The 25,995-nt window shown below is 40.6% G+C and overlaps 3 protein-coding genes across 3 annotated transcripts; 1 reads left to right on the top strand and 2 right to left on the bottom strand.

Moving 5' to 3' along the window:
• Window positions 1-470: 470 nt before the first annotated feature.
• Window positions 471-647, bottom strand: F5147DRAFT_576513 (uncharacterized protein; the record flags this gene model as incomplete). Its single annotated transcript, XM_041431324.1, has 1 exon — window positions 471-647. A coding segment is annotated over one exon (177 nt), but the record flags the coding sequence as incomplete, so codon positions are not given.
• Window positions 648-4,599: 3,952 nt separating this feature from the next.
• Window positions 4,600-5,040, bottom strand: F5147DRAFT_773525 (uncharacterized protein; the record flags this gene model as incomplete). Its single annotated transcript, XM_041441471.1, has 1 exon — window positions 4,600-5,040. One exon carries the CDS (start codon window positions 5,038-5,040, stop codon window positions 4,600-4,602), a length of 441 nt encoding a protein of 146 aa, XP_041293097.1.
• A 9,422-nt stretch (window positions 5,041-14,462) lies between these two features.
• Window positions 14,463-15,662, top strand: F5147DRAFT_652715 (uncharacterized protein; the record flags this gene model as incomplete). Its single annotated transcript, XM_041433661.1, has 4 exons — window positions 14,463-14,807; window positions 14,859-15,242; window positions 15,427-15,522; window positions 15,549-15,662. 4 exons carry the CDS (start codon window positions 14,463-14,465, stop codon window positions 15,660-15,662), a joined length of 939 nt encoding a protein of 312 aa, XP_041293098.1.
• Between the last annotated feature and the right edge of the window lie 10,333 nt (window positions 15,663-25,995).

Here is a 25,995-nt window from a genome sequence, read left to right on the forward strand (position 1 = left end):
CAGCAAAGTCAATGGACACAGACAGAATATGGTATTGTGGATCGCAAGTGAGAACAGGCTTCAGAAACAGATGGATGACCTTTAGACGACTCAGATAAACATGCAGAGCTTTCAGAAGGTCAAAGGAGTGTTAAGGAATACAATATATGTTCATTGAAGTGAATTGGCAGGATATAGGCCCAGTACCAATCTGAATGCTACAATGATCACCTTGTTTCATGCCATAGAGCCCCTGCTTGAGTTGCCAGATCTATGTTTCCTTCCTTGATGCGGCAAAACCCTCTGGTTGCTCCATATAGTAGACTTTGTCAGGATCAAAGAAGACTATTTAAGAAAGTGGTCTTGATGTTGAGCTGTTCAATATCTCAGTCAAGGGCTACTCTGAGGTGGACCATGACCCAAAATTATTTCAGACATGCAGTAGGTGAGAAGGTCTTAGTATAGTCTTAACTATACATGGCAGTGAATTCCTAATAGACATATTGCACTTTAAAGCATGTGGGGTGTCCCTTCTCATTATGTTTCAGTTTGAAGATAGGGCTACCCTGCATGATATGATGTCCTTGTGGTACATCTGAATAGGGGACAAGAGAGTAAGTGCCAGTGTGTTTGAGTGAGTCAAACTTCTCCTGAAGTGCAGCACACCATTAGGCAGCATGGGAGGAGGCCATAGCATCAGCATAGGTGACTAGGTCATCAGAGAACTTGTGTTCAAAGTCTTCATGAACTAATACAGCAAATGCATCAACCAGTAATGCAAGGTTGTCTTCAGAGAGGTTTATGTGAGAAATCTGAGGTGCATTAATATCAGGCACTTTGGTCACTGATGTTTGCAGATGATGACATGTTGTAGGAGGGATATATGGAACATCATTCATAGTACAGATATATTTGGATGATTGGATGACATGTATCAAATGCTGTGAGGTTATATCAGAGGGGGCTGCTGGCACAGGGGATAGGGGAGGATAGGTTGCAGGTGCTATATCATCTGGGTTGGGAGGATCAGTAGTTACACAGAATGAGTAGGGGATAGTTTCATGAGACTCAATAAATAATACATGAAAAATATGAAGACTTTGCTGGTAGGACAATGTAGCAGCAGAACCGAAGAACTACTGACTACAACTAGCTACCTATGTATATACATATATTGAGATGAAGATTGAAACTGAGTATGAACTAACTATCAATCAGAATAATTAAAGGTATCGTATGATTCTATATATAACTATGATGTCATAATATGTGTCGCAGCTGCAGTAAGACTCTGGAACATTCCAAGAGTATCACGTAATATAATGTCATTAAGTCTGGGTTCTTCCAAAAGATCATATATAGGAGAATTTGGTAACTCTACAATAGACACTGTAGGCACTTTGTCAACTATAAATACATTCTTAGATACAGACACTATGACTAGACGCTTAAAGAACTTTGAATTTATAAAGGTATAATGGTTTGTATTTGAAACTCGTGACATTACCCCCTCTCTAGGTTGAGTGTCATTGTGAAAGACATTAGGACAAATGAAATTCCTGTGCCATTCCAAAAACTCCTTTGTTTCAAACACCAACTTGTTAATTTTGTAGGGATTCAATGCCTTTGGATTTTGTCAGTGAAATTCTTAAACTTTCAGCTGTACATTCTCTAGGTTTTCCTCAGGTTCCCATGTCGCTTCTTCAATCAGATATCTTTCCCATTCTACTAGGTATTGGAGTTTGGATCTGTGCAGTCTCGAGTCTAGGACTTTTTACACTATCCATTCAGAATTTCCTTCTGATATGATCTCTGACAGTGTGTGGTGATGTAGAGGTCTTTGGACTAGGGTCAAGGGAGTATGGCAATATAGGACTTGGAGTTCTTGTGGCCCTATAGAGGCTGTTTTTGCAGTGTCCCTTAGGTCCTCGCATTGCATGCACTAATTCTGTTATTGGCCAATGGCTACAGCTTGTATTGGCTTTTCTTCAGCTCCATCGCACATCCTTCCCCCATCCTATCTGTGTCCTCTTCTTGTCTATTGGTGCGTATTTAACTCAATTGGTATTAGACTGGCCATATTTTCAAAGCTATGTCATTTATATTTTCATTACTTATGTTATGGACCCTTGTTACATACTACCACTACCTACTCAGCTCTGAATAGCACTTCAGCACACTTTCATATATATGAAGTACTTGAGATTTTCATGTAACATCTATCTCTCCCATCAGATTATCACCTATTTTCATGCAATAATGCCTAGACTAAAAATCTAAGCCTTTGGCATACTTCCACATGTGCATCTCTAATGATAGCACTTCAAATGGACCAAGTTGTTGATCAGAGAGTTTCTTATTTGGTCTTTTCTGGTGGATATCCTTGGCATTAAGCCAGACCATGTCTCCTTTTTCAAATTGTAGTGCATCTTTGACTCCTTTATCATAGAACCTTTTCATTTGTTCATTTGCCATCTGCAGCATACTATCTGCATCCTTTTTTGCTTCCCTTATTGCATCCTGTTAAGAATGTGCTCAAGGGTCATATCTGAAGGGCTTGGCTTCAGCTCGTGCACTGCGCCCCTTACCTGAGTACATGCCCCTAACTTCCGAGGGCTAACGGACGACGTCCGGAGTCCGATGCGCAGGAATTCTGGTGGACATTCGGAAACAAGTGATAAGACTAATCCAGACAAAGTCCAAACTAGAAAGGAAGCAGCAGAGGACTACCTAAGGTAGAGGCAGAGGTGGTAAGTCAATAGGAGTCGATCCTAAGACTGTCGGAGACAATGAGAAGAGACTTCAAGTCAGACAGAGGAGGGAATGAGCAGAATCTAAGATAATATTCGAACTGAGAAAATACAGAGACTTTACAGGGTTTATATACTATGAAGAACATAATGGAGAATCAGTTAGTGCAGTGCGAGGCTATGCGAGGCTATGGACAGAGCATGTGGAACACCTAACACTAGTCTATCGGAACTTAGTAAAATGAAGACGGAAATGAATAAGGGACAGAAAATAAAGCATACTAACTGATAAGGGAAATGCTAAAGGGAAAAGGCACAGAAGATAGGTAGTTGACCGGATCCGAAGATAATTGCGTGATTGGTCCAGGTCCAGAATGCAGGATATGACACATCCACTCATTCATCAGCTGTAGGTACTTTACAGTTGGAAATCAGTAAAAAGGTAAACTCAGGGTTATATCCATGGAGTACTTTGAATGGACTATGACCAGTTATAGTAACAGAATTATTATGAGCAAATTCTGCTCCTTGCACCAGAATCTGGCCTATTTTAGCAGCTTTTATAGTGAAAAACTCTGGTTTTAAAAAAACACAGTCAGAATTGTCGTTTTCTACCTCCCCTCTGTGGTCTTCTCTCTAAGATAGATGGTTAGCTTTATCATTGACTACACCAGGCTTATGTTGGAGCATAAATTCATACTCCACCAGGAACAAACTCCATCTGGCTTGCTTTCTTGTCAATTTTTGACTTGCCATAAAGTACTTGAGATTCTTATGATCCATCCAAATCTCCACATGGTGAGGTTTTCCCTGTACATAGTGCCTCCACTCCTCCAATGCTTGAATGATCGCTTTGTCATGAATGTCATAATTGTGCTCTGCATCATTCATCGACTTTGAGTAATAAGCTACTGGATGCCATAACCCATCTTCCATCAGTTGAGATGAAACTACTCCTGTTGCATAATTGGAAGCATCAGTTTCTATTTTCATTTTCTTCTCAATGGTCAAATATGACTAAGACTGGAGCTTCTGTGAATTGCCTCTTTGATTCATCAAAGATGTTCTGTTGCTTCTCTGTCCAGTCTCATTTGATATCCTTTTGCAGCAAATCATTCATTGGTCTGGCGATATCTGAGAATCTGAGAATAGATCTTCAATAGAAGTTGGCAAAAGCCCATGAATGCTTGTATATCTTTAACACATTTGGGAAAAGGCCATTTCATTACTTCTTCTACCTTTACTGGGTCCATTGAAACACCACCACTTTCCACGATCAACCTGAGGAACTTGACTTTAGACTGTTTGAAGCTACATTTCTCTGGCTTCAGATACAAGTCATTTTCTTTCAGTCATCTAAGAACCTCTTTTATAACCTTTCAGTATTGCTCTCTATCACTATTTGTGAATATGAGAATATCATCGATATACACCACCAGTCTTTCCATCAATTAGATCTCTGAATATCTTGTTCATTATTGTCTGAAATGTGGCAGGAGAGTTTGTTAAACTGAAGTACATTATGGTTGGTTTATAATGACCAAACAGCATTTTGAAGGCCACCTTCCACTCATCTCCTTCTTTTATGTGAATGTTATTGTACTTTCATCTTACATCTATTTGAAGTATATTGTAGCACTGATTAAAGCATCAATCAGATCTTGAGATCTCAGTTGCGGGTATGCATTTTTAACTGTCTGGCCATAATAATAAAAAGTGCTGCTACTGGGGACTGTGAGTCTTTGATACATTCCAGTGCAGTTTCAGCTTTTAACCAATCTTTCAAGGTGTCCATCTCCTTGGGTAACAATGAATATGGTTTTGCATTAGGAGGAAGATCATTTTTGTCCTTAAGATCTATTGCATAATCTCATTTCTTTCTTTCAGGGAAGTGCTTAGATTCTTCTGAGAAAACTCCCAGCCACTCATGAAGCCAGTCAGGAATCATTTCTTCAACCAACTTCTTTACCTTCATAGCTTCTTTTGCTACCTTCTGCTCTATAATGACTGAGGCTTTATACTTGATTCGTTCTCCAGGACACTCTTCATCTTCTATTGTCTCAACTGTCACCCTTTTCATTGCCATGTCTTCATTGCCATCCTCTTCTGTGGGAATCAGATCTGGCCCCTCCTCCCTCCTTTTCTTATCATTCTCTTTTTTTGTAATATATTTAATAGGGCAATAAGAAAGTGCAAAGCGTCCAGCATTCCAATCTATTTCTAGGTTATGGTATTTTAGCCAGTCAATGCCAATAATCATATCATCACTTTCCAAGTCTGTAATCATGAAGGACTGCTTGATCCTTAACATGGTCACCAATCTTAAGACCTAGTTTGGCGAAATGAGACATTGATCTGGCAGCATTTAATGAGTCATCTATGTTTTTAACTGGAATAGGCCTTAATAATTTATGGCAGCAAACTTCTTGCTAATAAATAACATTGATGAATCACAATCTATAAGCACTTTCACATCTGCTGATCAGTTCTTTCCTTTCAATGTCATTGGAATGTCAAAATGCTCAGATTTGAATCTAATAAATACTTTTGATACATCTGAGAACATAGATAGTATAAAGAAACAATTGTTTCAGTCTAAATTTACAGACTCTGACTTCGACCCCTTTAAAAATCCTTGCCTTTATTGGACTTGATCCATTCCTTGAACCAACTAGGCATTGAATCTTCTTGTGGCACTATAGTAGCCTTCACCTGCGCTTTTGGCACATTGTGACAGTTTCTTGCCATATGGCCTTATTTTCCATAGTGGTAATATTTGAAGAAACCAGCCTTTCCTTGGGGCTTGGGAGCACCCTTCTGCTTGCTAGAGTTAATGTCTATGGTGTCACTGTCTTTACTAGGACCAGCCTTGTATGGTTCAGGATTCCTAGTGTCTTGTGGGTCCACCAAGAAGTCTTTTTCTTTTCCACATCTAGCTCTTCAAAGTTGTGTCCGATTTGGATTGCATGTTCCACCAGTTTCTTCATAATGTCTTTGTCCTTCTAAGAGACATAAACAAGCTATATTTTGACAGTCTTAGAGTTCCAGCCCTAAACTTCTGGTGTTGGTCATAGTTGAAAAATGAAAAATGTGCAGCTTTTTACTTGAAGGCAGCCACATATTTGGGAACAGTTAAAGATCCTTGCCTAAAGAATTCTAATTCACGGATTTTCCTTCTTGATCTTCTTGACCCCACATAGATTCTAGGTCTTGTTTGAGTTTGTTTATGGTAAGTTTCTTATCATCAGTTTCTCCAAGCCTCTCAATATATTTCTGTGCACATTTTCCTGCAGTTCCTTTCATAAATGAAAGTATGACCAACATCTTTTGAGTGTCTTAGATCTTGGGCCATTGCGACACATAGTGCCACTTATACCATCTAGGTTTAGAGTTTGATAGTCTTTTTCTCTTGTAAAGTCCAAAGGTTTAGCAATCTAAATATTTGGAGTGGAGGGTATTATCATTGCTGCTCCTGTGGTGCCAAAGGAAGGCTATCAAGCAGATAGTTTTACTGTCTTGTCTTCTTATATTTTAAAGTGTAACTCTAAGTTCTTATTTTTGGATGCAAGTTCTTGATTCTTCCTTTCTAGCTCTGCAATTTTGGTAAGCAAGATGTTCAAGTTTGCTTGAACCTGTTCATGCACAAATTGCATAAACTGTTCTGAAGTTATAGGAATAACCAGTCCCTGAGATTGTATTGCTTCAGACATAGTACCAGTTATATTCTGGAACCTGATTCACTGATGTCTGTGAAGAGCTGCTCGTAAGAGCTCTTCTAAAAAGTTAATTTCCAAAAAGTAAAGATGATGAAAAAGGAAGTGAAAAAGGATACATAAATGAAAAACTGAGCAGTCCCTGATATCTAATTAGATCTATCATGTACTTAGAGTCAAATGGTTCTTTAATCAACCCAACTAACACTTTCCTGATTATTGACTAAGGAAAAACTATCAAAGCTATACTTGATTAAGTAGGAAGAACTAGGATCTAAGGCAATCTTCATTTGAGGATACAAGCTTAGGACAAGTTATCACACTTTCAGTTGAAGCTTACACATGTGAGTCTCACTAGGACAAGTCTCTAAATCCTCTAAGTCAAAAGCCAAAAAAGAACCTAAGCAATTCTGCTAAACTCAAAATGAGTACCTACGTGCATATGAAGAGAAAAAAATTAGTAAAATAAAACTATAGTAACATTGAGCAGGCAGGGTCTTGGGCTAGCACTCAAAGTTGTAGTGACCTGCCTAATGTTGTGAACACCTCTATCTACTGGCAGCTGTAGTAAGACAGGCCCTAGTAGAGGACTACTAACTATAAAAGGTGATAGGTATGAAAATATGCTCAAATGAGCAAAGATAAGAGAGTTTGAAAATCAAGGATTGTGATGGTTAAGCTGGGCAAAGAATACAATAGCTTTGTCTTGCTAGATGGTATAGAGGGATTTCCAACATGATCAGGTGAGAGAAATATATGTGCAAGAGTGTAGCACGAGAGTTGGATTCTTCTATAGTTCAAACCTAAATACATTCTTAGGTATAGATACTATGACTGGGTGCTTAAAGGACTTTGAATTTAGAAAAATATAATAGTTCATATTTGGAACTTGTGACACACATGAGCACCACTATTTATGGACACTCAGCAGAACTTAGCATCAAAGTGTACAGTATAGGTGTTGGCACTGCAGAGGCTAGAGATGGTGACTAGGTGAATAACAGCAGAAGATACAAAAATATTATGGAGGGTGATATGAAGTCCACAACCAATATAAAGTTTAATAGAGCCAATTCTAATGGTACTGATCTAAAAGCCACCAATGCCTTAAACAGAACAAGGGGGCAAATGATGAAGCTTGAAGAAGTTGGAAAGCTTATGAGAGATATGGACAGAAGCACCACTATTAAGATAGAATGAGGTAGCTTTGAGATTCACAATAGTGTACCTTGGTCATTGTAGGGTATTATTGGCAATACCAGTAAACTCAGTATTATGGCTATGAATATGTCAGTCAACAGTCATCTGTAGATTCTTTCAGTTGATAAAAATAGTGTCCCACTTCACAAGATCTAACTCAGACAGTTCCTGAATGAGACTGGATATGATAGTATCATGCATAAGTTTAGCAAACTCTTTAGAATGTGGTGTAGGTGCTGGAATAGGTGTCACAATGTAAAATGCCTCTCTAGTAGTTCTGTCTAAGAGATATGCTTGACCAGAAGAGTCAGTGTGATGGACAAAGTAAACATTTTATTCCTAGTAGGTTTGGAGCCATTATTGTCGCATTTCTTGCATACAGTACATTTTGTAGCAAGGATCTCGTCACGATAACTATGTGTGGCACCACCCTTGGTAAAACACTCAGCAATGATGTGGCTATGCTTGAAACAATAAAAGCAGCATTAATCTCTGTATTACACTTCTTTGCAGATAGGGCAGGTCTTAGATTTTCCCTCCAAGGTAACAAGAATAGTATCTATAGGTGAGCTGCAGTTTTTATTGACATTTATTGATTGTTGTTTCATATCCAAGCAGACACAGATGTTATCTGGTGTGAAAGAATTGATAGTGGTACTAGCTGCAAGAGAACTTGTGACTTGATCACATATGTAGGATAGATCACCAGTAAGAGTGTTTAGTATGATGATTAAGAGAAAGACTTGCTGAATTGGGATACCCATATCAAAAATAGCATGAACTCCCTCTGTAAGATGATAGCTAGTCTTGGCAACATTAGCATCTTTCAAGTAGTAGATGTTAAGAAGCTCCTGGATCTTCAAGATCTGAGCAATAGGCCTGAGTTTCTAATGGTGTGGATGTAGTGTATTCTAGGCTCTATAGGCTATAGTAATACTATCAAGGATGTACTTGTCATTAGGAGATATACAGTTGTACAATGCAGCAACTATGCTAGCATTGTTGAGATTCTAGTTTCTAGCTGTTAGAAGCTTACATATTGCATCTGAGTGAGTAACCATATCTATGGTGTAACCTTCAAGGTGATTTAGGTGAAAGAACTCCAGCATGAGCTCAGACCATAAGGACCAGTTATTCTTAACTTTGTCAAGGAGTTTAATTTTATCAAGGACAGTCTTTGAGAAATGACATGCAGTGATAGAGATAGCCAATAAGGTAGTGAAGGTGTAATACAGCATCAGATGAGTAGTGGTTATAGTAGGTGCAGCAGGTAGAGTAGGTATGGTGGGCTGTGTGACTAGAGTGGTGATTGGTTGTAGGACATTAAGTCTAGCTAGTGGTACTCCACTTCTGTCAAGGTTGGTTCTTACATGAGTATGAGGTGTCATAATGATGGTAGGGGATAAAGAAATAGGGAAGAATATAATGATGTAAGGAGTGATATATATATGCCTAACATATCTGGAAGATCCTTCGAAGAAGCAGCCCTAATTAGGGAAGTGCTGATAGTTTAAGCATAGAATATTGATTTACTAGGTAGTGCCTGCTAGTGAAAAAAAAAAATTAGCACCTGCTAGAACAACAAATAAAGTGATATCTATGGTATGCTGAAGTACTTGGAAAAGAACCTTGTAATCTAAACTATCTAGAGGTTTTGGTTTTTTATGCAGAGCCAGGGCTCATAACCTTTAAGACCTAGCTGATACAGTTAGACTAAAATACATATTAGCATCTAGGCAGGCAGGACAATGGATGACATATACTTAGTCCAGGATAAGTGACTGAGGGAAAAGAGTGTAGCTAAATGAGTCTGTAATATATAGTACATGTTGACATTTCAACATTCGATCTTTATAGTTAGTGTTAGTATTAGCTTCAATAGCCTTTTGTATAGCTCTTAGCAATGCATTTCAATGTGTAGTGTTCCTTCTCAATAGTCAGTCTATGTTCTAGTCCATGCTCTAGTGTATCTTAATAACTTTGTTAAATCTATTATATAGACATTTTTTGACAAAATAGCCTATTCTTTCTGAAGAACAGATATATCAGTATGGTGCTACTGTATTATTAAATGCATTGCCTTTTCCAGGAACAAAGTAGATAGTCTGGAAGCTATCCTGCCATAGGATTCATTACCAATCAAGGTAGTAATACTACCAGTGCACTTCTGCAGTACATGGTCCTGCATTGGCAACTGAATCCTGTGGGAGTCCTATAGGATTACTGATCTTGCAGTATGCAATTTCTACTTGCATTCAAACAGAGATAATCTTGAGAAGTTTGCACTGATTATTTTGCTAGCAGCCATGAGTCACACTGTCACACTGAGTTCTTTTTAATTACCTAGGTTGCCCAATTAGTAAGCCTTATTACACTTGATGATTATGTGTTTCACCAACTATTATTAGGCTTGCTTGTGTTCAACCTTAACACTAGCATTAAATACTACCCCAAATCATCTATGACCTTTACCTATCTGCCCATATGTGTCTTATTATTATCATCATCTACACTAACTATGGTGTTGTCTGCCCTTCCTTTCTTTAGACTACTACAACCTCTCTCCTAAATGACTCAAGCTCGCTGTCATCATCATAAGAGCAATATTTATACTACTTCTCTCATCCCAGACCAAGTGCTGCCTTATCATGTCAACTGCTAGCTTTCCCCTACTATCATCTATGCTGACTGCAGCATTGCCTGTCCTCCCTTTCCTTTGACTATTGTAATCTCTTCCCAGGGTAACTCAAGCTTGCTGTTACTATCATTGAAGCAATATTTGTGCTAATTTTCCTATTCTAGACCAAGCACTGTCTTATTATCTCGACTGCCAGCCTATCCTCTACTTTTCTGTTGTCAATGTAGCTGTTAAGAATGTGCTCAAGGGTCGTATCCGAAGGGCTTGGCTTCAGCTCATGCGCTGCACCCCTTACCCGAGTACGTGCCCCTAACTTCCGAGGGCTAACGGACGACGTACGGAGTCCGGAGTCCAATGCACGGGAATTCCGGTGGACATTCGGAAACAAGTGATAAGACTAATCCAGACAAAGTCTGAACTAGAAAGGAAACAGCAGAGGACTACCTAAGGTAGAGGCGGAGGTGGTAAGCCAATAGGAGTCGATCCTAAGACTGTCAGAGACAATGAGAAGAGACTTCAAGTTGGACGGAGGAGGGAATGAGCAGAATCTAAGATAATATTCGAACTGAGGAACTACAAGGACTGTACAGGGTTTATATACTACTGAGGACATAATAGAGAAACAGTCAGTGCAGTGCGAGGCTATGCAAGGCTATGGACAGAGCATGTGGGACGACTATCACTAGTCCATCAGAACTTAGTAAAATGAAGACGGAAATGAATAAGGGACGGAAAATAAAGCATACTAACTAATAAGGGAAATACTAAAGGGAAAAGGCACAAAAGATAGGAGCCAACCGGATCCGGAAGTTCGGAGATGATTACGTGATTGGTCCGGGTCCGGAACATGGGATATGACAGTAGCCTGTTGTAGCTTCTCCCATAAAATTAATGTTTTAATTAACTCTTTTCTTATTGCTGTCTTATCACTTTGACTACTAGACTGTTCTTCTGTTGTCAATGTTATCTGTTGTAGCCTTCCCTATATCATCAATGCTATATCTTGTACCTTAGGCAACTTCAAGATCACAGGACTGTCCCTGTCCCAAACCAAGCATTGTCTTATCACTTTGACTACCAGACTATCCTCTACTCTTCTATTATCAATGTGGCCTGTTGTAGCTTCCTTCATAAAATCAATATTTTAATTCACTTTTTTCTCATTGCTGCCTCACCACCTTGAATACCAAGCTGTCCTTTTGTCATTAATGTCATCTATTATGGCCTTCCCTATATTATCAATCCCTTTAATTGCTAGCCCACTTCACTGTTGTCAATGTGACTAATCCTTATCATGGCTTCCTCCACATTATCAACACATCTTCCAGGTATATTGCAAATATTTTACTTTTTATTGGTCTCAAATTGTTGGCAACAACTGCCTGTTTTCCCTACCCCCTACTAATGCCTTAGCTGAAGGCTGACATGCCTATGTAATCACTTGCACATGTGTCACATCCCCATTCCTTGGTCCTTATTATCATATATAAATATATCATAGTACCTCTCCTTGTCATATTTAGCTTAATGTCAAATTTTAGTCAATATATAATGCTTTATGAAATGAACTAAGTATTCTTAGAAATAAACAACTAGATAGTGCCATTGATATTGAAAAATCTGAACCAAATAATATATTCATATGAGTCAAGATAGCATCAAAATATAGCAAGTTAAATTCTGCAGTATATATACGAAATAAAATAAGTATCCTTAAGAAAACAACTAGATAGTGCCATTGAAATAAAGGAAGTCATCTGGATTAAACAACATATTTATGTAAGCCAAGATAGTGTTAGGATTAAGAGGTTCAGGAGGGTCAAAATGCATCAAGTCAAATCCTATAACAAACTTGTTTGTATTAAACTGAAGGCCTCATTGGTACTTGGTCCTGACTTGGTAGTATTGAATCAAGTAGGCTTATTAATACTTGGTATGGACTTGGTGTTAAAGTTGAACTGAGGGAGGTCATTTGTACTTGGTCCTGACTCATCTACTGAACTGACAACAGTAAACTACTATAGGACTACCTGGGACAGTTGGGGGCTGGTCTTTATTATTGCTCTCAATAATTTTTGCATTCTTATGCTTCTTATACTAATCAGTAGTTATCTTCTGAGATGTTGCAGATTATCTGCACTTTCTTTTCTTATCAGAGTGAGTGTATTAATAATGGTCAATGACCTCACCCTTCTCAATGATATACTCACAACAGAAATGCAGCTGCCCTGCCCCTTCATGAAAATGATGTACTTAGAACAGAAACATTGTATTCTTTCATTACACACTAACTAACAACCCTAACTATACAAAAATAATTTATTTTCATTCATGGACATAGAAAGTAGGCATATGAAATGAGTGAGGCTCAAAAGGTAGACAATCAAACTTACTTTAATTAAGGTGCGGTCAGTAAGGCAAATTTTCAACACTGGGGAAGCTGCATATTATGGCAGGCACATGTCACCTTGCATCACTCTCATGATCATGTGGCTTAATTTTTGAACAAGAAGTTATGAGTCACATGTTCAGAATATACTCATACAAGGGTAATACATTTATGTCCTACACCAAGCAAAGTACACAAGTCCGAGTCGAAAAAACTAAGATGAAGAACACTAAAGTAAATGATGCAAAACAGGGATGGTAAAGCTCTCTCCATCCTAGCCTTGCACCCTACAGTAAATGAAGAAAAGTGAAAAAGTAAGCTAATAATTAGCCAACTGCAGTAATAGTTAGTATGATATTGAATATTAAAGTGACACTTACTGAATTAAACATGTAAAAAAAAGATAGCAGGTGCATCAAGTGCAGACCACCAAAACTATGGCAAAATCAGTATCATCTTGAATATTGAAATAACACCTACCTAAACAAAACCACTACCAGACAATGTGTGAGAGAAAGGTAGAAAAAACACCATTAGTACAGAGCAGACTTGAAAACAAAAAGAAAAACAAACCAGAAAAGTCAATGCATTAAAGCTAGAGATCAAGTTGGTTGATTAGACTTGACAGGAGAGACAGACATATGAAGGTGCCAGTCCCTGGGAACATGGATAGCCAAAAACTAACCCCGAGAAGCCTAAGGTTGGAGGCACCAGTCTCTGGAGACATGAATAGCCAAATACTAATCCCCAGAGCCCAAGGTTGGAGGCACCAGTCCCTGGGGACATGGACAGCTAAGAATATATCTAAATAACTAAAGAAAAGTCAGCCACTTGGCGAAATGGAAAGACTGATCTTTAAGGCGCGCCAGCTATCAACAACTGAATAAACATACAAAAAGTTAGTAATATGAAGCACTGTAAAAAGACTGACTTAGGCACACTATCAAAAAAGTTTGATAGTGTACCAATTATTAACCACAACTTTCTGACACCTCCCTATAGCATAGTCAGATTCCCACACCCTGACTCATACTGAAGCAATTACATGAAAAGCAACAAACATTGAGACACTTTTTTGAGCCACTGTAACTGCAGCACTGCCTTTGATGTTGAGGAAAGTTTGGCCTGAAATAGTAGTTAGTATGTTACAGAGTTACAAAAAAAGAAAAGAAACTTACAAGTGACAAAGGAGATACGTTGACAATAGAGACACATCCACAAAAGACAATTGTTGACAGAAGATTGAAAGAAATGCAAAAACCAATCACAAATGTGCACATGACATTTCCGGCAAACAAGAACAAATCAACAAATGGTATATCAACTATTTACAATTTTCCCATGGTTTGTTTCTTTCAACTTCAACCATGTATACCAACACTACTCATCTTCCTTTACTCTACAACACCTTCTTTGCATCTGACCTTTGGCTACTTGCAGACTGCAGCTAGATGAATTGCAAGTTCACGCTTTCCTGCTTCGATCATGTCTATTGAATGTATTAGTACCACTGATATATCACCACATATAGATCCGACACTACATGCGCTGGAGTGCTGACATACCCCTTTGAATGACAATTACTGGAGCAGCCGATATTTCAGCATGCTCAGAGACCTTGAGTGCACTGCTGATAGGCAGAAACCTGTCTAACAAGGGCAGGCCATCAGTGTTATAGAAACCCTATTGTCATCTATCAGTTGTGAAAAAATAAAATAAAAATAAAAATAAAACTTATGAAGTAGGGTGTGTCCAGTTCCATCTTGATGTGACAACAAATGCACCTGAAAGAGATGTCCTCTTGCAGGAACTGCACCTCTATGGCAGGCAGCAGCTTCAGGCAGAGTCTGCAGATGACTTTGGGACACAGGAGACGCAAGAGGAGCAGTTGGTGTCGACATTATGAAACATGCAAGATGGGTATGATGAGGGAGGACGTGAAGGAGCTCTCAAGATTCTCACAAATGGAATACGATAAGCCATCCCATAAGCCTAACTCGAAACTCACAAAAGTCTTGAAGAACCATCGTTTGATGGTGATGTTGATGAAAGCTATTTCGCCCCTGGGTCCCCATTATCGGAAATGGCGCGAGCTTTCTGTCCGTTGGCTGGAGCAAGCCATGAAGGTGATCATGGGGGTATGTTTGAATGTAAGGCAGTGATAGTCAGAACCCTAATATTGCCAATAGATGTATGTGTTCTACATGGCAGAGAGCAGCAACTTGTTTCTGAAATTGGCATCAAAGGACAAAGATATCCCGATGTATCATGAAGTCATGTTGTTGGTGGTGCAGTCTCATATAGATGAATGGGCACAGACAGCCTTGACACTGTTGACCGAAAAGATCAGAGCAGGTGAAGACAGTGACATGACAATATTCATTTCTGTCTTCGATGAGATTGACAAGCTTGCCATCCAATGTTTTGACACTTACGAGGAATGCATCAGTGACGACGACGACGATTATGTGTCCGCACTCATGAATTATCAAAACGACCTCACGAATATCCTTGAAAAGGAGTGGCTGGTGGTGACAAAACATTCAAAGCAGGAACTTGTGTGGCTGGACAAGGTAATTGCTAACCTTCAACATAACCACCATGCCAGGACGCAAAGGAAAGAGAAAAGCCAAGGAAGACTCTGACAATGATCATGATGTAAGTGAGTAGCAAGTTGGGTGAGGACAATAACATACCGGATGCAAATAGGTGGCATCAACCAGCAACACATTTAGGTTGAATACCTGACCAGTGCAGGCGACGCTGCCAATGTCGGATCTCGCACGGGAAACCCAACAACTCGATGCGGGAGTCAATGCTGTGAAGATCGGGATTGGCAAAATCAATATACTCGTGAGTGAGAATATGTTGAAATTCAGCATGTACAACGACAGGCTGTTGAACAAAATGCAAGTAAACAAAATGATCACTTCATTCGACAACTACAGCATGCAGTGGATGACGGAGGCCAACGCGCTGCCTATCGTTATTGAACGCTCATGCATAGCACCTGGGCAAACATTGAAAGGGAGCTGGACAGATGCTAATAGTTTTTCTTTTGTTTGTGACTCTGTGATATACTAACTACTATTTCAGGCCAACCTTTCCTCACCACATGTTTTGTGGATGCATCTCTATTGTCAACACGTTGACCTGCACCAAACTGGTTTGGTGCATGGATGACTAATGCTCTCCCACAAGCCTGATACCCTAGAAACCATTATGAAACGATCTTCCTTTACTTTATGGTCCAGACTGCAGACGACTTTGGGACACAGAGCACACAAAAAGAGAGTATTCTCCTCAAAGCGCTCTGCACCGTCCCTACAAATGATGCAAAACTGTATGAATGAAAAAAAAATACGTCAGTTAGGAAATAGAACAAAAAGAACAGGTGCACCCCATTATGACAGACAGTTCGGTTCTCTACATCACCACCTCCCACGGTAATTGCACGCACCTACATCTGGTTGACGCCATATGAGAATGCCACACCGCAACCTTTGATGTTGTGGCTCCATGGTCAACAACCCTGACTTCTTTGTTGGCTTGCAAGAAGCTATTGTTTGGTAAAATTTTTGGGCCATTTTGACATGCCTTGACCAGTATCATTGCATTCTTCGCTCCTTGGTTTCAACTGTCCTTCACCTCTCACTTTCTCATTGTGTTCACAGAGAAGGTTCTCATTGAGCATTACCCAATTTAGTTGGCATTCAAGGATATGCTTGTGCAATCTTGTGACCTTGGGTGCCACTCTGACATCTTTCTCCTGACCCCTTACTATCTTTAGGTTTGCATGGGCTCATGTGAAGTTCCATCCTTGGAGACACCACCTCCCTATCCAATGCAGTGGCTGTGGATGGGCTAATTCATGAAGGTCTGCCTATGTCAAGGGCACCAAGGACAAGAGTTATGTGTTTGAGTACAAGAATCATGCCTGCAATGTAAGACATCTGTTCTCTCAGCCACTAGGTTCCACCATACTGTATTCTGGTAAGAAGCATGGTAGTACTTGGTTGGATATTCCTGTGGAGGCACAGCTGGCTTGATTTACATATTTTTTTATCTTGTATCCTACTTTTGCTCATCTCATCACCTTATAAAAGTTTGATTAATGATTTGTTTACTCTTGGAATCTTGGGGTGTGATGTAGACTACATTAAATTTTCATATAGGCTGGATGTACATTACAGGCGGTAAACATAGATGTCACATGAACACGTTTGTCACATGATCTAATGTTGAGTTTTTTGAAGCACATGCCCAACAATACATTCTGCAAACCTATATCAGCCTGCATCCTTGTTACTTGTTATTGTCTGATATAATAGCTAGCTGGACACTCGTTTTTAGCAATGTGTTGAATAAACATAACTTCCACTTATCAATAACTAATTAGGAGTGACAGCCTCATGAATAAACTTTAGCCAATGGATCAACAGCACCTAGCTATACTCATAATGAATTCTTGTTTAGTGGTCCAGAAGTAACTTCTAAAATCCTTAGCACTAATAATTAGTATTTTTGTTATTGCAGTGCATGATACAGTGTAGACCCCTAACTCTAAAGATCCAAAACTTCATAAAACATTAGCTCTATCTACACAAAACTAGGTTATTAAGCTCCTCCTTACCAGTTATCCTGAATACATTAGGTGTGATAGAGTTCTAAGTGAGTTGCCAATGTATTGAATGATATAGTGAAGTTGTACAATACCTAGAGTCTAAAGTAAGTTGCTGAAGAGGCAGGGAGCATTGGACTCTGGGATATAGGTGATATATGATAAACAAATGTAAACAGACAAGCCACAATCCAAAGGTAAGTAATAACTTGACCTAGAGATATCTTAGGGAGATTAGAAAATCATATAAATAGGTAGCAAAGTGTAAGAAATGATACAATAAGTGTAATAACACAATTAGATGCATAAGAGATATAGAAATGTGTACTATAGAGGTGAATGATCATATAACTAACAGGTGTAGGCTATGTGAAGTGAACTCACACTGCAGGCATTTTCCTATTTTCCTCCACTAAATATCCAAAAAACATTGATTGAGAAGATAAAAATTTCCCCTCATTTTTCCTGTTAAAACATTGGAAAAAAGTAATTCATGTTTCAATGATGTTCTGTGTGTGTGACATGATGCAAAAATTGGTCATGTTCCTTCAAGGATAATGCTGTATTTTTGATGTATTGTTTTTGAAATGACAATTTAAAATAATGTTAATTTTCTTTTCCGTGTTTTTCAAATATACTATGTTTTTCAAATGTTCTGTGTATATTTGAAAAATACAGAGAAGAAAATTAACATTATTTTCAGCTGTTATTTCAAAGACAATACATCAAAAATACAGCATTATCCTTGAAGGAACATGTCCAATTTTTGCATCATGTCCCACACACAGAACACTATTGAAACATGAATTACTTTTTTTCAATGTTTTGACAGGAAAAATGAGGGGAAATTTCTATCTTCTTAATCAATGTTTTTTGGATGTTTGGTGGAGGAAAATGGAAAAATGTCTGCAGTGTCATCTGTTAGCACTGGCATAAGATTCAGAGTTTGACTCCTGTTATATGTCTCCAAATTGCTAGTATGAGGAATAACTTTGAGCTAGGACACTGATATGATGATATATAGTATAGCTATGAGGAGGTGTCTGAACTATCAGTGGAGCTGCCTCACTCATGATTGTGCATTTCAGAATGACTCCTCATATGCCCTTCAGAAGATGTATTATCCTTACCTATGCCTTAATGGAAGGGTGTAGGAGACAGTAGGGTCTGACATAGAGACCAAGCAATGATGTGCTTGCTGATAGGAGTAGGAAGGTTGTTAAGAACATGCTCAAGGGTCATATCCGAAGGGCTTGGCTTTAGCTTGTGCACTGCACCCCTTATCCGAGTATGTGCTCCTAACTTCCAAGGGCTAAAGGACGATGTCTGGAGACTGGAGTCCGATGTGCAGGAATTCCGGCGGACATTCGAAAACAGCAGAGGACCACCAAAGGTAGAGGTGGAGGTGGTAAGTCAATAGGAGTCGATCCTAAGACTATTGGAGACGACGAGAAGAGACTTAAGTTGGATGGAGGATGGAATGAGCAGAATATAAGATAATATTTGAAACAGAGGAAATACAGAGACTTTACAGAGTTTATATACTATGAAGGACATAATGGAGAAACAGTCAGTGCAGTGTGAGGCCATGTGAGGCTATGGATGGAGCATGTGGAACACCTAACACTAGTGTATTGGAACTTAATAGAATGAAGAAGGAAATGAATAAGGGACGGAAAATAAAGCACACTAACTGAGAAGGGAAATACTAAAGGGAAAAGGCACGGAAGATAGAAGCTAACTGGATCCTGAAGTTTGGAGATGATTGTGTGAACGGTCTGGGTCTGGAATATGGGATATGACAGTATCCCCCCTTTAGGGCCGAGCCCATGAGGCTTCTGATTCGGAAGTCCGGTCCAGACTTTGATGAATGTGAGATGATGGGCGGAGCTCGTAAAAATAGAACTGGACCTAAAAGAAGGCTGGGGGCGCCCATGAGATGTCTAAAACTTTCCCTCTAATTCCTATTACTGCTTTAGCATGTCTAACTCCACTTCTGGCAACAAGAAATCCGCCCGACAGCTCCTTCAGGAGAGACAAGCGGAAATGGCGGCCAAAATGGTGTGACTTGAGGCAGACACTCGGAGAGAGGCGGAGGAAGAGGAATGTTGTCTTGTTACTTAAGGGTATTATATGAAAGTTGTGTATAATGACAACACAATTATACATGGTGAAGACTTCTTGCCAGTCCTTAAGTCCATGGTCTCCAACTTTTCTACTTCATGGGAGGTAACATGGTGAGTTCTTGGGAGGATTTAGTTTGTTGTCCTCTTCTTGTGTAGTCTTTTTTTTTATACAAAATGTTGTGGAGTGTTCTGTGTTCTGGATAAATTCGTTAGGTTTGTTTCAGCCTAGTAGGTCGTGTTTCAACCTATGAAAGTCTGTTTCAACTTTGTCATCCTTAGATTTGTGTCTCACTTTCCAATGAAAGAGAGAGTCTTGTGTATACACGTAAAGCTTAGAATGAGAGCTGTTCAATGGTTATATAGTCAACACCTGTAAGGTAGTATATAACTGTTACAGTAACATGGCACGAGTCCCCCGCCAGCAGAGAGCCCTCTGCCACCGCACGGCTATAGACGATACAGGGTCTCACCAGCCCTATGACGATAGATGACGATAGATGACGATAGACGATAAGCGGCAACTGCCGGCTTAGATAAGCGGTCTGGACCGCACGTGACATGACATGACGACATAGGTCTAGAAGACCTATTTATGTTATCAAGATAGAAGGCAAGCCTCGTGTTGCCTCATGTACTGATAGAAGGATACCACGTGGATCCTATCTCTGATAGAAGCGTACCGCATGGACGCTATCTACGATAGAAGCCCGCCTCATGGACGCTATCTCTGACTCATGTAGATAAGCATATTAGAACCCAGCTTTAGGCTGAGCTTAGATACGATAGAGTAGCCTTATATAAGGTCGAAGATTAAAGTAGATGTTCCTTACTTTAATCTTACTAGGTACTACCCAGAAACTAGTCCAATCAACTAGCTTTATCCTTGAACTCCTTGTCCCGCTAAAGCTACCTGCTCGACATCGACTCGTACCTTCAGTGACGCCTCTCACTGTCTGTAAACCGCTATCATCTCAGCGTAACCCCTCGTTAACCACCACGAGCTACGTTCGAGTACGCAACCTTTGCTTGTCTGTAAAGGCCGACGACTCTCAGCACTCGGTACCACTGTCGTGGTTGTCGCTGTTAGATTATCCTAGTCGCACACGACCGCTTGTCGTAACAATAACCTAGAGTAGAATAATGATAACAAAAGTCATATAGTCAACCCCTGTAAGGTAGTATACAACTTTGGAGTAGAATAATGATATGTCTTAGTCTTACTTCAAGGCACATTGCCTGCACTTTTATTCTTATGTACTCTCACACGGTTTGAGAGAAGAATGAAAAATGGAAAGTTATATTTCATGGGTGAAAATGGGGTCCTTTCATACCTTTTGGAATCCCCTTACTAAGCATGATTCTGTCAGATGGATTGGTAAGAATGTGGCTTACAAACCAGGTGATGAATCAGCTTTTACTAATATATATTATAAATACTGTGTAATCTTACAAAGAAATTACAAAGCATGACAGAAAGGTGCTGACTCTTCTCAGGGATTGGTCATGCAGAAGCTGACAAACCAAGCCTTTGGGTGAGCTGAATCATCCTTCTTACTAAGTACATTACAAACAAAGTTCAGTGTCTTACAAAGAACTTACAAAGCATGACCAACTATGACTGATCATGTTGAGTCAGCTTAAATAATGTTACAAACCAGAATATTCCCCAGTCACATGATGTGCTGACAAATAAAATCTGGTGGCTGAAAGAAGCCAAATAAAAATAAACAGTCAGAAATAAATAGAGATGCAAAACTTGGTGGCTGAAAGAAGCCAAATAAAAATAAACAATGAGAAATAAACAGAAGGTCACATGTTCATAAAAATACAAGATAAAACCAGTCTGAAAAGTGAGAAATAAAATATAAGACAATGAATCAAAGGAAAAACAGAGAGGTAACTCAGTGATAGAGGGCTAGACAGTCTCTCATACCTTCCTTATCACTCTCTATATATAACTGACATGGTATGAATCACATACCATGCATGACAATGTAAGTGCAAGGAGGTGGAAGAGGAACGGAAACATATGGAGGAACAAAAGTGGAAGGATATTGAGGAGACACGCAAGAGGTTGGCAGAATGTGAGTGTGAGCGTATGGCAAAGGCTATGGCGGATGCTGTGTCGGAGGTCAGTTATATGCAGTGTTGTGATTTCCGGAGTTTTATAATTTGTTAGTCCTCCGGTCTGGAGGTTGCATGTGAGATGTGTGTCACTAGGCACAAGACTTGCACCTGGGCAGTAGCGATTAAGACACCTAGAGTGAGTTTCTATTTTGTCCAAATCCGGATGTTTATTGATTTCTCTGAAAGATCCGGACCTGTGATCAATGCCACGCATCCAAGGAAAAGTGCATTGGCAGAAATCCGCCTGTCAAGGTGCCAGCCAGCAAAGGCAAAGGCAAAGGCAAGAAATGTGCATGTCCAGAAGGATCTCCATCCCCCAAGGGCAAGGGTAAGAGACGTCAGTGGAGTTCGGAGGACATCAATGAGGATGTGGAAATCATTTCCAATCCCCAGACAGTCATTGGAGAGGATCAGGACTGGATGGAGTATGATGATCAGGCCTGGGTTGCAGCTGTCAACAATATTGTGGCAGAACTGATCCGGACCAATGGGCTGTTGGAGAGAGGTGTTTTGGCAGTGGAGGGAAGCAGAGCTGCAATGGACTGGGTGAGTGAAACCATGCTCCGGTTCATGGAGGAGCAGAGGGAGTTTCAGAACCTCTTCTTGGAGGATCTGAGGGGCAGATTCCGGATGAATGTGGAGGGAACTCTGGAGGAGGAAAATGCTGAGGGGGTGGAAAAGGAGGCCGGTGGATCTGGCAGAGATGTGGAAATGGACCCCTGAGTCATGGGATCTGGAATCCAGAAGTCTGGATGCCCTTAATGTACATATATGTATGGTATCTCTTACTCATTGTTAGAAGTTGGTTCCAGCTTATCCGGATATGCTGAGTGGAAATCCGATAGAAGTTCCAGTGCATTTCCGAGTTCAGTGGCAAGTATCCAGGAAGTTTCTTCGTCTGTTCCCTCATATCTGGCCCAATGTACTAAGTGTAGTAATTGGCAGTGATGTCTCCGGCGGTTGATCTTTGAGTCTAGGATTTCAGAAATTTCATATTCCAGTTCTCTGTCGACTAATACTGGAGGCAGAGGTGGTTAAATATGATTGGGAATGGTGTTCGGAGTTGCAGGTTCTAGTTGAGAGACATGGAATACAGGGTGCACAGATCGCATAGCATCTGGAAGATGGATGGTGAAGGAGTGGGTGCTGGGACAAGTGATGATATTGAATGGACTGAGATTCTTTTCTGAGAGCTTGTTCGATGGTTGGGTCAAGCGGAAATATTTTGCTTTGATGAAGACCTGATCTCCGACTTTGAAGTCCGGAGCGGGTTTACGTCTAGCATCCACAGGTCCCTGATATCATTCTTGGGCATGAGACATTTCTTCTCGGAGGAATTGATGAAGCTCATCTAGATCTATAGCATAATCCCAGGCATGGGCGGAGGAGAGATCACACTCCAGATGTATGGCAATATTTGGGTGATAACTCTTATTGACGAAGAACGGCAAAACTCTGGTAGTAGCACTAGGAGCATTGTTGTATGCGAATTCGGCCAAGGGTAACAGTTCCGACCACTTATCCTGCTGATAGTTGCAGTAGATCCGGAGGTATTGTTCTAGGGTTTGGTTAGCTCCCTCGGTTTGTCTGTTGCCTTCTGGATGATATCCAGAAGTGAAGTGGAGGATCATGTCAAGTGCTTTTCCAAGGGAATGGAAGAAATGGGAGATGAATTCTGTACCACGATCAGAAGTGACATGGGACAAAACTCCGTGCTTGGAAAACACATGAAGAAGGAATAACCGGGCGAGGTCCAGAGAGGTGATAGTGTCGTATGTTGGGATGAATATTACTTACTTGGATAGCCGATCTGTGACTGCCAAAATGGTGGTGAAGCCGGAAGAATCGGGAAGTTGCTCAATGACGTCCATGGATATAGAATTCCATGGCTTCTCGGGGATGGGGAGTTGTTTCAACAATCCGTATGGTTTGTGTCTCAGAACTTTGGCTCAAGTGCAGGTCGTCAAGGACTTGACATAGTCTTTGACATATGCGCAGATTCCGGGCCATATTCCCAACGGATTATTTCCAGGGTCTGGTTCTGACTGAAATGTCCGGATAGGGGGTGGTCATGCGTATTCTGGAGCACTTGGAGGCGGAGGTCATTGGATTCTGGAACATATATATGGTTGTCACAACGGAGGAAACCACTGTCGTCTTTTGTCCATCTTGGGTCTGACGGATCCGGAAGATGACTGGAAGTGATAGGGTCATTAGGGAGGGTGGACAGAATGTCCTTATGAAGCTGCTCGACATCCATTAGTACAGCTGCCTGGAGCACCGGAATTGCTAGGTGTGATGCCTGGAGGGACGAAGCAAGCTGTTCTGTGATGAATATCAGCCGGAGGTTGTGTGGATTAACTTGAGCATAGTTCTTATCCCCCTCTTTGGGGTAGATGTCCCAATGTCTAGTTAAGGAGTCAGGCTTTGCTCCGAGTTTTCTGGGTCGGAAACAGATAATTAGGTTGAACTGATGAAGGTATTCCGACCAGCGGGCCTGTTGGCGGGTGAGGAGTTTTGTTGTAGCGAAATACTCAAGGTTTTTGTGATCTGTGAGAACATCTATAGGTTTGGCAGAGCCTTCAAGGTAGTGTCGCCAGGACCGGAAAGCTTCATAAATGGCTAAAAGTTCCTTATCATGAGTGTCATAATTGAGTTCCAGAGCTGAGAGGATTCAGGAGTAAAAGGTAACCAGGCAGAGCTCCTGGTCTGGACATACAATAGAAAGTATTCCGGCAATAGCATAATCAGAAGCATCTGTCTCAACGACAATAGAAACATCTGGCATCCAGTGCGTAAGCACCGGAGTGGTAGTGAAGGCTTTCTTGAGAGTTTCAAAAGATTTCCAGCAATCCTCAGAGAAATTCCAGGGAGCATCCTTGTGAGTGAGCTGTGTAAGCGAAACTACAATGTCCGAGTAGTTGAAAATGAACCGACGATAGAAATTGGTGAATCCAAGGAATGATTGGATATCCTTAACTTTCTGGGGTTCTGGCCAGTCACAGATAGTTTGGACTTTTTCAGAGGACATGGTAAGGCCGGCCGGAGATAGGAGGTAGCCGAGGTATTCTACTGAGTTGGAATGGAATTCACACTTCTCCAGTTTAGCATATAAACGATGCTTCTGGAGGCATCAGAGAACTTTAAGGATGTGTTGCTTATGGGATGCAAGGTCATGGGAATAAATGAGGATGTCGTTGAGGTACACAATAACACATGTCAAGCATATTGGCGAAGATGGTGTTGACAAAGCACTGGAAAGCTGCTGGAGCATTGGTGAGACCCTCTGGCATAACCAACCATTCATATGAGTCATAGCGTGTTCAGAAAGCACTCATCTCCTTCCACTATCTGGACTAGGTGATAAGCAGACCGGAGGTCAATTTTAGTGTAGACTTTTGTGTGGCTCGGAGAGTTGAGAAGGTCGGAAATGAGGGGAAGCAGGTAGCAATATTTCTTTGTGATTTTGTTGAGGCCTCAGAAATCTATGCAGAGACATAGGGAGCCGTCCTTCTTCTTAATGAACAGGACAGGGGCTCCATGCAGAGAGCATGAGGAATGAAGGAGTCTGGTTGCAATATTCTCATCAAGGAATTTGCAAAGAGCTGCAAGCTCGACCAGAGAAAGGGAATAGATGGTGCCAAGGGGTGGAGCTGCTCCTTCTTCCAAATCGATCTTCAGATCATAGGGACGATGGGGAGGGAGCTGTCTGGCTTTGCCTTTATCAAAGATATCCGCGTACTCGTGATATTCCGAAGGAATTCTGGACATATTTGGAGGTTCAGAGGAGAGTGTAGTGAAGCGGAGATTGACACCAGTGGGGCGGACAAAAATACTGAACTGGACCGATCCCTCTAATTTGCAGGTCCAGCAAAAGGCAACTGCATTGATTAGGGAAATATTGGAAATGGTGTTATCAGTGGAGGGACTCAGTGGAGTTGGGGAAGGGATTTCTGCTGGAAGCAGCAGAAGTGGGGTCGAAGGGGTTGGAGGCGCTCCATGAGGAATTAGACAGAAATCAATGCTGCCTTTTACCCAGTCAATCAACAGATTGTGTCGGGTGAGCCAGCTATATCCTAGAACAATAGAACAAGATGAGTCCAGAAGTAAGGAAGTTGTTAGCAGGGCCACACACTCATCACTAGAGTCTGATCTATTTCCCAAGATAGTAGAAAACACCACAATGGCCATGGTGTTCTCTTCCTCTATAACAGCCACAGTGTGTGAACTCTTCTTCTTCTTTGACATGATGTATGCAGCCATCAATGTTTTATAGCTTGCACCATCCAGGAAGTCTTTGCTGCAAACATTAGACATGTGTCCCATAAAAAGTTCCCTACATTTGAATCAACTGTCATTGTTGCATAGTAGCTTTCACTCTTCCTCTGTGAGGGGTGGTACGTATACAAAGGCACACATTTCCCTACCAGAACCAGTCCTTGCATTGTATTG

Source organism: Suillus discolor, assembly GCF_016758755.1.
Source record: "Suillus discolor strain FC423 chromosome Unknown F5147scaffold_26, whole genome shotgun sequence".
Taxonomy (NCBI): Eukaryota; Fungi; Basidiomycota; class Agaricomycetes; order Boletales; family Suillaceae; genus Suillus; species Suillus discolor.